General features: G+C 37.3%; 1 protein-coding gene across 6 annotated transcripts in view; it reads right to left on the bottom strand.

Moving 5' to 3' along the window:
* The window catches only part of MME (membrane metalloendopeptidase), a 92,037-nt gene that overhangs the window by 22,961 nt on the left and 53,009 nt on the right, over positions 1-16,067 (bottom strand). For all 6 annotated transcript variants that reach the window (XM_060011459.1, XM_060011464.1, XM_060011461.1 and 3 more), the window contains 2 exons: positions 14,716-14,819; positions 1,737-1,795 (listed from right to left, as the gene is read on the bottom strand). In XM_060011459.1, the coding sequence (XP_059867442.1) occupies positions 1,737-1,795; positions 14,716-14,819 (163 nt within the window). The remainder of the gene's footprint in view (positions 1-1,736; positions 1,796-14,715; positions 14,820-16,067) is intronic.

Below are 16,067 nucleotides of genomic sequence, written 5' to 3'. Positions count from 1 at the left end.
TAAACTGGGTGGACCTGCTCTAGAGAAGAAATGAAAGGATGAACATGCCAGAATGGTCCCACAGGTCTGTATGGCTCTTCTTATGGGGATGAATCAGTGTCAGGTCTGATAGGATCCTGAGCTGGATTAAAATAAAGCAATATCCCTTAGTCTGCCCTAATGCAGAATTCAAGTCAAGGCCACCTCAATTTGCCCTGGGATTCCATTAAAAGTCAATTATCCTGTTCTGTCCAAGTCTACAATGAACTAGATCTTACACTGACAGACCTCAAGAGGTCTTCAAAGTGAAGACTCTCCCAAGATAATGGAGCTTCTAAGAAAAGGTCTGAATGGTGTCTAGGAATACATAACAAAGATAGACTGCATGGGTTCTGAGTTGATCATTAAACAGGCTCTGATCTAGGTTTAGGTAATCATTTCACTAGCTGGGAGATATATTACCCTAGACTTCGAACTAACTGACTTTAACCCAGTACACATGCCTTAATTATTAACTATTTGTTATATAAAGACAAACTTTTCTGATCATAATTCATTTTCATCTCATGTACCAAAATAAGTTCCAGATAGACTAAAGATTTGCTCCAAAAATAAAAATCTATAAAAATACTAGAAGAAAATGTGGATGATTTCTTAATTTAACACTTCCTAGGTTTAAAAGCAATGGGGGTGGGGGGGAATTCCCTGGTGGTCCAGTGGTCAGGACTCAACAACTTTCACTGCCAAGGGCCTGGATTCAATCCCTTGTCGGGGAACTTAGATTCCACAAGCTGCGTGGCGTGGCCAAAAAAATAAATAAATAAAATAAAAATAAAATAAAGGCAACGGGGGAAAGTGTCATCAAATTTTATCTTCCCTCTTGATTCTTGACTACACTGAGAAATGAAGGGCTGGACTGAGTACACCTGGAGAAGCTGGCTGTACTGTTTGTTTAGAATACTCCCACTGAAGTACTGAATCAGTTGGTTGCCTTTCTACATACTAAAAACCCTTGGGAAAAAATGGGTCTATCTGTGAGATACTTAAGAGAGAGTTTCAAGATGTCGCAGTATTCCCAGGAAGAGAAAAAAATATATCTTTATTATATTAAGCCATTTCATTATTCATTATATTATTCACTCATGTATTAATTTCTATGCATATTTCTGTGATACTACTACTAGGGAACATATAAAATTTTTTTGATCAGAAGTGGTTAATAAATAAAATTTCATATGGTTCAACCTAGCATAATTGACTTTTCAACTTTCTGAGCCTCTTGGAATCTTCTAGAAAAAAAGATGATAAAGAACAGGACCATCTCTACCAGTGCCAGTGTACAAAATCGACAAAAAAATTGGATTTCTGAAAATTTGGTTCTTGGAATGTTAAACCACCTAAGATGCTGACACTTAGAAAGTCCTAAAGTTAATATAACTTTATGGCGATATAAGGGACTTTAAAAAAGTATTTAAAAATAAAATAAAAGTAGTTAGAAATAAGACAAACTATTCAACTATAAATGAGAATATTGTAAAAGAAACAAAACTACTTAGTGTGATTTACACTGATTTAAATTTTGCTATTATAGTGAAAAGAGGTACATGGATGCATTTACTTTCAAGGAGGATATTCAATAAATCCGTAACTCAGCCTCGCTGTGCTTTTATGGGGAGTATAATAAATTGGTCACGCAAAGCACTACCGCTTGGGAACAACAGAGAAATATTAAATAATTATTTAGGAGTAGACCTTACCTATCTGGTTTCTGCCTGAAGAATAAAATGCATTGACTACAGCTGCTCCGCTTATCCACCTATAGAAAACATAAGAACTTGTTACAAACGATACTGCATTACCTGATTTAATCTGCTCACCACAATAAAAGCATTATCACTGTTCCTAGATGAATCTTAACTTTCTGTTTGAAATATGATCAACAAATTAAAATTAGCTCACTAGGTGAGAGAGTTCATTGAAAGTATTTCCACTTCTTGAAATACAGGAATATATCCAGGTCTGCAATCTGTTTTTTAATTTGCATAAATTTTTAATGGAGGCAACTGACAGTACAAAACCCATTCTAATGTATCTCTTTGGAAACTGCAATGGATTAAAATTATATTGAAATGTGTTTAGCTCCGTGTTCCTGATACTAGGTAAACTATGCCAACAATTCTGGAGCAGTTGACAGAATATCGAAATGCAGGTTGCTAAAATTTCAGACTCTTTGTAAACTATGAATTAAATTTTTTTAAATTCATAGTTTACGAGGAGCCTTTTTGGGGACTAAGAGATCCCTTTGGCAGGTATTTAGTTTTGGGTAATGTGCCTCCTCTGATTATTGCCATTTAAAATTATTTCTTTAAAATATGGCATACCAGGTATGAGAGCAAAGGGATATTTTTGTACAATGACTGTAAAATGAAATTCAGGTGGTTCTTAAGTAGATTTGCCCGTGTATGCCATGAATTAGGCTCTATATTGAATCTAAAGATTTTATAAAATACAATTCCTGACTTTAGAAAACTCTAGTTGAGGAGATGATAAAGAGGCATAAATAACTATAATACAAGACAGAATGAGAAAAAAAACAACAACCCAGCCAGCGTTAAGCTAAAGGATGGTGCCAGTGTTCCAATGTCTTTCTGCTCAGATGTTATGAAGACCGCACATCAATAATCACTGTTAAACACTTTTGTGCAACAGGAGTAATATTACCATCTTAATAGACTATTACACATATCCTCATATACTCATTGAAAAATGGGTACTGCTTGACTTCAGATACCTCCTTAAATGTCAGCACACATGCATACACTTAAGACAATCATATATTATTATCTAATGGCTGCATTGTAGTTATTCCACTTTTAGGGCAACAATTAGAATGGCAATTATTATCCTACTCATGGAAGGAGTTTACAGTAATTAGTGCAATGAGGTTAAATCAGAACTGTTTCCAGACCCTGCTTTGCAACATAAGCAATACAAGGTCAGAACCCCTAAATCAGCATTTTAGCTACAATTTCAATAACTACTGTCAGATTTCAGATGTGAGTCCTATTTTGATCTCTTAAAAATAACTCAGGGAGGGCGACATATAATAACTATCTGATAAATTCTAATTAAGCATGAATTCTGTCTCCAATAACATGACTAAGACATTCATATAAAGGATTTGGGACTTGAAAAGAAAATCCAGATAGAATCTCTGTGAATTTTTCTTTAGGAAGAAAATAACTTTGAAGATGGAGGGTGTGGGTGGGGGAATAGTTGATCAATGTGTTTCTTCTTTGGTTTGATATTGTTGTTGTAAACAGAAAACATTTTCATACAGGATGGTGTGACAGATAGCTTAGTCCTCCCTAATTTCAACACAGCTGAGTCATCAATATTTTAATTTCTTGCAGGTTGTTGATTATAAGCATATAATTTTATTTATTTTAATTAAACTCCACCTTTTCCCACATGCTTTGTGGTGACTCACAACAAAAACGTATACTTGTAATCCCAGGGGTGTTAGACTAAAATCTAGAGATCAGAAACTACATAGGACAGGTAGATTTTGTTTGTGTGACCCAAAAGATCATGAAACAAAACATTTGTATAAATAAAACTCAGGATCAGGGAAAATGATGTATTAGGACTCTGTTTATATATATTCACACAGTTATTATGACTCAAGTATGGTTCAAGGTTGTCTGGCAGGAGGGGCAAAATAGGAAATGTGCTCATACTACTCCTGAGGAGAAACGCTGTTCCTTGCAGTGACTTTAGAAAGATATTTCTGATGTGTCCTCAACATTCTGATAGTGTAGGAGAGCAAAACTTGCCACCCCCAAATGTCTATTTGGTATGAGGATTATTTTGACTTGAAAACAAATCAAGGCCCAAAAGACTCAGGAAGAGACTTTGACCTGCCTCCTAACTGCCTAAAAAATTTTTAGATAGAGGTCCTGTTCCTGGAATAGAGCCATCACCAGAGGTAAGTTCAAAGAATATGGGCCAGGTGTGGTGGGAGAAACTTGACAGAGCCCAGAGGTCAGAGTCCACTCTGTATTCCATTGTCTCAGCATGACCCAGAGAACAAGTGTTTACCAAACACTTGCTTTTCCATCTCCTTGTGAATTGCCCTCCTCCCCGTTGAAGTCTCCAGCCACTACCCCAATCTCCTTTTGTATTTAGCTGAAGATGGTACCTAAGGTGAGGGATTCAGCCATCCTGGCAAGTTATTCAGTTTTCCTGGGTCTCTCCCATATATACATGTTATTAAACTTTGTTTGACTTTTCTCCTGTTAATCTGTCTCATGTCAATTTAATTCTTAGACCAGCCAGAAGATCCTGGAAGGGTAGAGGAAAATTTCTTCCTCCCTGGTAATAGCAAATATGGCAGTAGATTTTATGCATAAACAGCTTATAATTATTAAAGTTATTAAATTTCAATTGTTATAAAAATGAATTTAACATATTTTCAGGTCTCATTTGTTCAATTATGAACTTCTGATTTAGTGATGGTATACTCTGCATGGACTTTAATGGGTAATAACAAATAATATGCAAATTGCTGGTTCTGGACTCAGGCACAATGCTAATAATGAAATACAAAAGGTCCCAATTCAAAATGCTTTTTTTTTTAAATTATTATATTACAGAGGGAAGGAATTAGATACAGGAAACTAATGTTTCAGATAGCAACAGATCTCAGAAGTAGGACACAGATGAATGAAGTTTATATTACCCATCTCATGTTTATTGCTTTTGTAAAAATAAATGTCACATCTTTTGTTTTAGTGATTTTTCTGCTCTTCTGTTACATTACTTTGAGGGGGGTTAAGATTGCACTTTGATTAATGTTTGTAACTTTCCAGCAGGGAGGGTTTTACATATTAAAATGTCCACTGTGAATTACACCTTCACGAAAATAGGTAGCTATTTATGACCACAGGACACTCAAATAAAATTAGAATTATGGTGGTTAGGTTCACAGAGCACTAGTGTGCAGTGTTTGCCTTTTCTTCCTTGAGATCTTTCACAGTGCGTCCTCAGACTACCCCTGGGTAATTACCCAGATTCAAAGTACAGGGCACTTTGTCCCTGGGAATGATCAGAACTCGAGGTACTGTGACTGGATCATTACATCTTAGTGTGATGATAACAGCTACAGACTCAATGTCTAATATTTGTGGTCAATCATGAAATATTTCACTATGTTACTATAAAAGCTAAATTAATAGGACAAAAAATATTTTTCAAAGTAAATGGTGATGTAACAAAATATGTAAGTTCTTCTGATTTGGATGCAGCCTCCAAGTTTCAGGAGAAGCTTTCATTTATGGAAAACAGACAAATCTGACCATGAATAGCAGCATAGGAAAGAGAAATCGCACAACTAAAGAGAAAACCAAGTATCCACTAACATAATGGATAGTGCAGGTTATCTGAAGATACCTTTAAAGTATGGAGGCCAGACACGAGCATCTCCTAGAGCAGGTATTGAACCTGAGAGATGGAGTAGATATCACCCTGTTCTTTGAATTCTCTTCCTGCCTCCGGTATGTGTGTAGGAGTATGGATGGGTGTGTGTGGTATAAAGTGAAGGGTGGGGAAGCAAGAAGTAAGCAAACTTTATTTAAAATTTCTGAGACATAATTTTGTCAGGTAATCTTATTCTTGTTTGGGGGCATTTACAGTAGGACACAGGCCACTATAAGCAGCATGGCCCTCGAAGCTGAACTAACAATGTAGCTGGGAAATATGAATGATATACCCTTGAGAGGGCGACCAGGTGTGTTTCTCTTCTATCTCTTATTACCCTGAAGAACCTAAGTGGTGATGAGATGAAAGAACAGAGACATCATTTTTACCGCAGGGAAGAAAAGCAGAAGTCTACAGACTGATCCTATAGCCTTATGGATATAATAAACCCACTGGATTGCAAAGGCACCTGGAATAAAACTTCTTTTGCTCACTCATGTGCAACTTAAAAAATTTAAGCAACAAAATCATTAATGCCCCTTTCCCTGAAAGCATTCAATTTCTTAGCATCTTGTGGCCTTGAAGCAACTCCTTTGACATCAGCAGTACAATACATTGGTTTTCTCTGTCTTCCTCAAGTACTTCTGGAAAGGAGAATTCTCATTTTGTAATTGCAGTTGCCACTGTAATGCTTTACATTTATTAATATTCCCTCATCAAAACTTCAAGCTTTTCTATATATTTTCATTCACCTTTCAAACCATACGAATAAGATAGATGACACCTCCAATTTTCAGGTGTAGAAACTAAGGCACATCATAGCTCAAACTCTTTTTCCTACTTACAGATTTAGCAATACAACAGGGAAAAGGATATATAAACTAGGGAGAAAGAGGACACTCTCATCTTCCAATCAAATCCCCTACTTCTAACATGTTGATCTGCATCACACATAAAATTTCATCACAAAAATGAATGCCATTTCCTTGCCATCCTCTTCTAAAATGAAAGTGCTCATTTTTAGACTGCTTCACATTTAGGGCTGCCCCTTTCCCTAAGAAGCTTTAGGATGCTGGCCTCTATGCCACCCTGAAGTCTCATCATGACCAGATCTTAACAACAATAGCTACTGTTTAATGAACACCTAAGTTATGTGGCAAGCACATTACACAACACAATGACCCACAAGGCAAAAATAAATGCTATTATCCTCAGTTTATAAAGGAATCATTGAGGCTCAGAGGTATTATGTAGGTTGTCTAAGTTCACACAGCGAATAAATGGCAGAGGAAGAATCTTACCTCAGGACTGCGCACTCCCTCTAGCCCCCACCTCCCATCACTGCCCCGACTCCAGAGCACAAGCTCTTTCCACTGCTGCCTAAGGTACAATATTTTACCCAAAGGCAAAAGCACAGTAGGACCAAAGAGCCTATTCCACTGTTCATTGTTTTTGCATAAGAGTTGTTTACATGACTGAAGTACTCTGAGTGACTCACCTGATCCTCTGAGAGGTGAGAGCCAGGACTCCTATGCTGACATGACATTGGGAGAATCCACTTCTCTTTCAACAGAAAGCAACACAAATCACTACTCTAATTTTCTTCCTAGAAGTCATCAGTTGGTTGTGTGTGGTTCTAAGTTTGGCAGCAAGACTCCATCTTTTTAGTCTTCAATAATTCTATGTGTGTGTACATGCACGCACGTGTGCCCTCATGTGGGTCACGGGCCAAATTCAGAGAAATGGCCAATTTGGAACATATATGGGCGGGTGGATTTTTTCTGTCAGAATTTTCTTTTGGTACTTGTTCTCCTGGTTAAGAAAAACCTTGCGATCTTTCAGGAAAGAATTGAAAGCTCTTACATCCTGTATAACTCTTAGCAATGATATAACGTGATGTTATAAGTCCATTGTTGTCTAGCTCATTAGACAGTGACTCCATGAAGGCAGCGGTGTTCCATGTTTTGTTCTTTTTTAAAATTTTGGTAAGAACACTCACCATGAGGTCTATCCTCTTGACACGTTTTAAGTGTACAATACATTATTGTTGACTTTAGGTACGATGCTATACCTTATTAATCTTGCTTAACTGAATTTTTATGCCTGTTGATGAACAACTCCTCATGTCCTCCTCCCCTCAGCTCCCAGTAATCATGATTCTCTCCTTTGATTTTATGAATTTGGCTATTTTAGATACCTCATATAAGTGGAATCGTGCAGTATTTATTTTTCTGAGTCTGGCTTATTTCACTTAGCATAATGTTCTTAAGTTCATCCATGTTGTTGCATACTGCAGAATCTCCTTCTTAAAGGCTGAGTAGTATTCCATTTCATATACAGACCACATTTTCTTTCACCTTTCATCTGTCGATGGAAACAAGTTGTTGCCACATCCTAGCTAACATGAATGGTGCTGCAATGAACATGGGAGTGCTAATATCTCTCTGAGATCCTGATTTCAATTCTTTTGGCTATATGCCCCGAAGTGGGATTACTGGGTCATGTGGTTCTATATCTAATTTTTTGAAGAAACTCCATATTGTTCTCCATAGCTACTGCACCCTTTTGTATTCCAACCATTTGTGCAAGGGTTCAAATTTCTCCATATCATCACCAACACTTTTTGTCTTTTTTTTTAAAAAAAACAATATGCAATCCTAACGGTAGTGATGTGATAACTCGTTGGGGTTTTGATTTGCATTTTCTTGATGATTAGTGATGTTGAACATCTTTTCATATACCTGGTGGCCATTTGTATGTCTTCTTTGGAGAAATGTCTATTCAAATTCTTAGCTCATTTTTTAATTGGGTTATTAGTTTTTTTGCTATTGAATTGTAGGAGTGACGTATATTTTGGAGATTGACCCCTTACCAGATATGTGATTTGCAAATATTTCCTACCATTCCTTAGGTTGCCTTTTCATTTCTTCTGCTATGCAGAAGCTTTTAATCTCAATGTAGTCCCAACTGTGTATTTCATGTTTTGTTCTTAATAGTATCTCTAGGGCTTAGCACAGTGTTGGGAACATGATAGGCACTCAACACATATTTGGGTCTTGGCATATCAGTGGGTCCTTCCAAGCCCCAAGAGTACTGACCCTTCTCATCCTTGGGACCCTGGGAGGGTGGAGGGCACTAAGCCTTGGTGTTATGCAGGCTGTAGAGAGCCATGGAAACTGGAAGTCATGTACTATCTGGACATTGCCCTCTCAAGAGGGTTCACTGGTATAAAGTTCTAGACTTCTTTTGCAAAGTTCTCCCTGTTTAAACCTTTTAACTTTTATCTTCCCTCCCTACCTCTTCTTCCCCCTCTGAAAACAAAACCCTGCTTGGGTGCTAATTAAAATGCAGAAATGTTTTTAGTGGTAAAATGTATTTTGCTTATAACCCAAAAACATGTTGAAAAATTGCATAGTCTGTTGGCCTAATGGGAATCTAAAAGATGGAACTCTAACATTTTAATCTATTATAATATGTGTAGAACATGGGCACACCAGGGCAGATACTGCCATAGGGAATTAGAGTGACTTGTCCAAGTTTAGTTTATCTGTTATTCTGTCTTTCTGGCTGAGTAGTACTTGATGAGCCGAATAATCTGTTTTGTGTATCTTCCCCATACATCTACATCATGGAGAGTCACTTGTGTCCCAAGTCTCCAGCAGTCTGCGCGCCCACCCTGGACAGGTCCTATCAACTCTCCACCTGTGTGCCCTCTCATTTACCCACATAAGTCCTCTATAACTATTCTTCTTTAAGTTCAATGATACAGAGTTAGTTACAAGATTGAGTCTAGAAACATTAGTGAAGGGTAAATATCAGAAGAGATATTTTAGAAAGAAGTGAGGTACTTCCCTAACTCCCAAGAATATGTTCTTTTTCTCTTGGGTCACTTGATGTGGAGAAGCCAGAGAGTAAAACATCCTGGCTCTTGTCAAAACTTCACAGTAAGGGCCATAAAATTTTAGTGCTGGAAAGAACCTTAGAGATGTTACGAAGTCTAAATCAACCTGCTCATGTTATAAATAAGGAAACTTCATGGCTTTTAAAAGGCCATAGATAGTAACTGGCAGAACTGAGACATGGAAAAGTGATAGTAACTCACAGCAGTGGCAAAACTATGCTGGTACCAGCCACCCTGCTATTTTTGATGGTGTTGGCCTTTCAGGAAGAACCACATAAAGCCACAGCTGTTGGGCTGCCAACCTCAGTACCAACACTCATTTCAGGGGCTTGCAAACATTCAATTAGCCCAGATTAGAAAAGACAGCAGACTTGAAGCAATGAAGAAGACAGAAATGAACCAACCATTTTGTCTGGTTTTGTTTTAAGTGAATCCTCTGTTCACCTCAATATTAATTTAAATGCAGACATGTTGTTTCCAGAGAAACAACAATTAGTAAAACAACAATTAGTTGTTTTACTAATAAGCAAAGGTTTAATTGTGGCTTAAAAAAGTGCTATCTTAGCACTTTGTTGTCTTGTAATAGCACCAACCAACCCTGCTTTCTATCAGCTTTCATTGCTGCTCACCTGCCTCTTCTACTAGATTACAGGCTGTGAGTCTTACTCATTACTTTATCCTCTTTATCCTTACTCATTACTTTACTGTGCTATATCCTTAGCACAGTGCTTTGCACACTGTAGCTGCTGGATAAAATGTTTATTGAGCTGGCTGCTGTTAATGTCAGCTTGTTTTTATTTTGATGTACAACAGCAGGAAAGAAGCAGCAATGGAATAAGTCCTCGTAGTTTACAAAATGCAACTCCACATGCTCAGTGGTCATAATTTACAAACACTGGCACTATCTGTCCCAATTATATTACAGAAAATTCTGTCCTGAGAAACTAACAAGATAATATCAAGTCTAAAAATAAGAAAAGGAATTCATTTTATTTTGTTCCCGTACACTGTTTCTTTTCAGAGGTTTACGTTTGTTCCATGGAGTCTAAGTGAATAATCATGTTACTGGCAGTAAGTCATTTTAGATATATCACTAAGTAATTTTGCCAATGGATATTACAGTCTCAATTTAACATTATTACTATTTGATAACATGATGCGTTTGAAACTCTTTACAAACTGCCATTAAGTCCCCAGAGAACATGATGTTTGAGATAATTTTGGAAACACAAGCTAGGCACTCAGAAACCACATGAGCCAAGAGCCTTTTAAATTTAAACCTTTGTCCTTTGCAGTTGCCAGGGGCTCAAATGGGCAGAAGTCCTTTTAGCCAGATGATTAACTCAGGCATATCACATGCAGACTTCCGGACCTCCTTGATGTTTTGAATTTTTAAGCAGAGAGAACAGCAGAGATCATGTTGGACATCTTCACCAACAATGATGGTGAAATGCTTGGATGTGTCAATATTTACTTTAGTGGCTGAGTTCACTTTGTAAGCATTATTACAAACTGGCAATTTTATCAATCATTCACTCCATCATCATTGAGGAGAGGTCGACGTTCTGCTCATCAATGTTCAATCTCTGGTGACACAAATACACTGTTTCTGCTTTCAACAAGGCCTACTCCAGCTAAATGTAATCAGATGTACTGGTGCTGTGACTAAAATGTGTGTAAGGGATAGCACAGGGACAAGATGAAGAGGATCATGTAAGGGGGTGCTATGAGTAAGGAGATAACGCTCAAGTTGAATCACACCATGTGCTGGTTTCTGTTAAATGAACAGGGCAGAAAGGGTGGCCCTGGTAAGGGATAAGGAGGAGGAAGAGATGCAGCGATGACTTTACAGTAATTCCTACGGGTGGAGATTTGGGGCAATGCTGTGGGGTAGGGTGACTCTAGAGGAATTCTGGAGTGCTGTTACAGGGAGGTACGCAGAGCTCGGTACACGCTTCATGAGACGGGCAAAACAAACGTATGGAAAGGTTTTCATCAGAAAATGACATGACTCAATTTGTGTCTTTAAAAGCTCTCTAAGGCAGTAGCATGGAGAGTTAGCTGAAGGATTGTGAGATGATTGATGATAAGATTAGAAAAATATTATCATCACTCTGGTGAACAATGAGAAATGTCTGAATTACGGCATGACAATGGAGATGGTTAAGATGGAGATCCACACCCCCTCATGCCTATAAAATATTTAATTAGCAGCTGGTGGATGTAAACTTTTTTTCTTTTTTGAATGGGATTTGAAGTAGGTATCACTGTAGATATCAGAGATGACAGAAAGGGATTGGTCTAGGATGATGAACCCCTGGTTTCTGTCTTGGTAGCAATAAGATAGAAGTTGGAAACTAGGGGGATCAAGGGAGAAAGATGATAAGTTTTTTCTCGAAAAGGCAAATGCTGTGTTTGTAGGGTCAATGGAACACCTGCATGGAGATGTTTCATTGACAGCTAGACATTTGGAACTGGAGCACAGCAAACAGACCTGGGCCAGATACATGTATTCAGGGGTCATAACGATAGTAGAGGATGCAAATAAGTATACAAGTTTGCCCAGTGAGAGCATGTGGAGTGAGAAAAGAAAAAGTCCTGAAGCTTACTATTTGGTTAATTGACTGAATTTATTTAAATTAATTGCTGCCTTGAAAATTTAATGCATCATCATTTCTCTATAATACCCTACAATATAACCCTACTATAATCAATAGCTTTTCTCATCTCTGTCTCCTCTACTGTGGATATGGACACCTGTTTGTCCTGCAAGACCCTAGGAGTGAGGACTTGAGCATCTGAAAATGTAATTCTCTGAGTTAACTGCAGGTTACATGAATAAAGTAGAAGCAATAGATGTTATCTGCCTGAACATACACAGTGAGGACTTGAACTTGATGCTATATAAAAAAGGAAAGAAAACATAGTGACTTTATTGCTATTAAGCAGGTACAAATTAAGTCAAAAACATTCACTATAAGAAAACTCAATAAAATAGGAAGAACTTTTATTATGCTGTAATCTACAGGGTACAGTCCTAATGATTTAATGCAATCACTGTCAAAAGTACTTCCAATATTTTGGAAGACAAACACTAAATTTTAAAGCTAAATTGCCAAATTAAAGATATCACCTTGTAAAAAAATTTCACAAAATTGAATATGAGCAAGTATGAGTCAACACAAAAAGGAACAAACACTAACGCAGGGGTTCTGACTTGAGAAGGGGGCGTGGGACTTAAAAAGAATACCAATACCTGGGTCCCCGCCTACAGGTATGTACATCACAATCTAGGGTGGTGTAGAGTTGGGGAATCAGTACTATTTCTTTTTTTTTTTAACTTTATTTTGTTTATTTTTTATACAGCAGTTTCTTATTAGTTATCTATTTTATACATATTAGTGTATACATGTCAATCCTAATCTCCCAATTCATCTCACCACACCCCCACCCAGCCACTTTCCCCCCTTGCTGTCCATACGTTTGTTCTCTACATCTGTGTCTCTGTTTCTGCCCCAGGTGACTCTAAAGTGCAGCCTGAGTTTTGAACCCTTGTACTCAGCATACAGGTAGAAGATAGGGAAGGAAGAAAAACTAGCCTGGTATGGCAGAGAAGACCTTATACATCATATTGCACTTGTGATTAACAGTCAGAAGCTCACAGAAAGGATCCAAAAAGTACTACTGAGCTATGCATGCTACTGAGCAAATATTCATTTAAATATTATATACAATTGTCACTTTCGATTATCTATAGTAAAGAAAAAAAAACTCAGAGAAAGTCAACACATACGATAAAAAGGAATGAAAACTGCACACCATTTTACGAAATGACTATGGAGCTGGGACTATATTAACTTCTAAAGAAAACATCAAGCAATAATTCAACAACTATTTTTTAAATTATGAAGAAATCTTCTGGGGTCAGGTGGGTGCAGGTTATATTAGCTATTTTCAGAAAGAATATTCGATGATATTTCTATGTAGATATTTTACTCAGTGCTAACAACCATTAAGTGTAACTATATGTAGTTTTAAAGAAATAAAAATATTCAGACTTATAAGGATTCTCAGATTATAAATTTTCCCACAGGATATTATTTTTGATGACTTTTTGTTTGTTTCTAGAGCTAGGACTGACAACTGATTATAACACAAACCATATGTGCCCATTCTCCATCTTTCTTTCCCACCTGGGACACTAAACATTGTGTGACATTTGCTGTCTCATTTTTAGCACCAGACAATATAACATTTGCTCCAGTGTAAACATAGAGGTCAGCAAAAGAAATCAATCTCTTTTTCAGGGTACCTTAAGGGCTCAAAATGTCGTACAGGGATTGAAATAAACTGGCATTTCCATATTAGGAATTTTGTCCAACCTGGACTTGGTTTACTAACAGAAGAGTCCTGTTATCAAACAGTCCTTCTGCACTTTGTACCTTTCTTGGCACATTTTCCTCCTGGTGATACAGTTTATTATAACACGTCTTTCATACCCTCTGCTGCTGTAATGTAATGTAATACAATCAAAGTTCACCTTTGATTCTCCCAGTTCCCAATGACACCTGGACTTGGTATGGCATTGTGTCAGTTACCACAAAAAGCAAACTAGTATATTTACTTTTCACTTGCTCACTCATTCATTAATTTAGTTTTAACTGAAAACCTCCTATGTGTTCAGCACTGTGCTGAATGGTCCCTTGCTCTCTAGGAGCTAAAAGCACAAGCAGTTCTAGGGATTTAAGTGCATAAACACTTATGTTGATAAATATGTTAGACACATCCATTTAACTGAAAAATGAACATTAAACTAATAGGTACTACAATGTACTAATGCCACTAGTAAGCAGAGATTAAGAGCATTTGAAAACTACAAATGAGAGTGAGTCCTGATATCTCATATTTGGCTACCACAAGGTTGACAGAAGTGTTACCTGGAGCAATCTAGGAAGGGCATGGAGCTGCAGGATGATGGACCGATAGAAAACAGGTGGGGCTGAGGGCAGGTGATAATGCCGTGTACAGTAATACAGCCTCAGAGAAGGCTTGCAGGAGCTATGGATTACTTAGGCTAAGGTGTTCTTGAGAGCCCTGTCCACAAACAAAGTAGAGGGGACAGACAATCATATGAGGAGAAACCGAAGGTAATCTAAGGACACCTTAATGAAAAAAGTTTAAATTTTGATTAAATCCCTGACTCATCTTTGGTATAGTCTTAGATGCTCTTAGAAGTACTCGATAGAAAGAGAACATGACACCTTTTAACATTATTCTAAACCAGGTTCTTTCTCTTAATCCAACAAGGTCCCTCTTCTGAATGAACATATTTTTAGAAAAAACTGAAATATACATACTCATCCTTGTCCACCTTTTCTCGAAGCTTCTTTAGCTGTTTATTTTGGCTGAACTTCAAGTTTTGGATTATGTTCTCAAAGTATTCGTCTTCCCTGTAGCTCAACTATAGTGATTTAAAAGATTTGGGGAAAAATATTAAAACCGGTATCTTCAAAGTTTTTGCTAAATAACATTAAGAGATATTTTCTTACATTCTATCACTTAATAAAGTTAACAGAGAACACCAAAACTTGCCAAAGAAAAGTTAAGTTCCAACGAGCTTAGTTCTATATTACAGATCACTGCTGCGCTGGCTGAATCACTACTTCAGTCTATTCTTTTGTAATTAAACGAAACTAAATGTCAAACAAGCTTTTCTATATTGATATTAATCCTTACAGGACAGACAAGATAAAAGCATTCATATTTAGTACCTACTATGTTATAAGAACTTCATATATCACATTTTTGAATCCCCATAATAATCTTATGAAAATGGGCTGTTACCACCATTTTAAAGCTGAGGAGACTGAAGCGCAATTAAGTCACTTGCCCAAGTTAATGAGTGATGGAGCTGAGATCTGAACCCTAGGAGTCTGACTTTGAGCTTATGCTCTTAGCCAGCTAGTGAGAGGTGTAGCTGAGATTTGAACCCAAGCAATTCAGCGGTGAGACTGTGTGCTCAGCCATTAGACTCCTGCCACGAGGGCCCCGGGGACTCACATGCTACAGCCAGCTCATTTTATAAAAAGTCAAGCTTTTCTGCAAATGGAAAAAGAAAAGAGGACACTATGCCTTGCAAACTCCCGTGTTATGCTAGTAATCAACAGATTAGGAATCACTGTCATCCCCAGATCTAGGCAAGGGTCACCTTGTGACCAGGGTTTCAAGTAGTTGTGGTGACTGCAAGGTTAATGACAGGACCTTTAGCTGAGTCTGAAATCAATACTGTAGTGACTTCAATCAACTCTGTTTTCTTTTCATTGTTACATTACCAAAGGAGAATAAAATAGTTCCCCATTCTCAAATAGTAGATTTTCTTTCAAATAGAGAAGGCATGACCTGGTTTACCCAGTGGAGGAGTAATTAGAAAGTGGAAGGAAAGCTGAAGATTTGACTTTCAGACATGTATAAAATGAGATAAGAAGCCTGAGTACTGCCTGTTCATCTTAAATGTCTATGTCTTAATGCTCTTTAAAAAACACCAGATTTTTATCACTACTCTTAAAATGGAATATATGGAAAGCAAAATAACAAAACCAAATACAGACCAGCCCATGAAACAATAGGTTAAAACTAAAACAAACATAGTTCTGGCTTCAGTGTTAAAGGCTTAGTATCAATATAATAAGACCTCTGGGTGTAGGCATTT

Source organism: Delphinus delphis, chromosome 4, assembly GCF_949987515.2.
Source record: "Delphinus delphis chromosome 4, mDelDel1.2, whole genome shotgun sequence".
NCBI classification, from domain to species: domain Eukaryota; kingdom Metazoa; phylum Chordata; class Mammalia; order Artiodactyla; family Delphinidae; genus Delphinus; species Delphinus delphis.
Note: the sequence above shows the minus strand (reverse complement) of the source record. Positions and strands in the feature narration are given on the sequence as shown.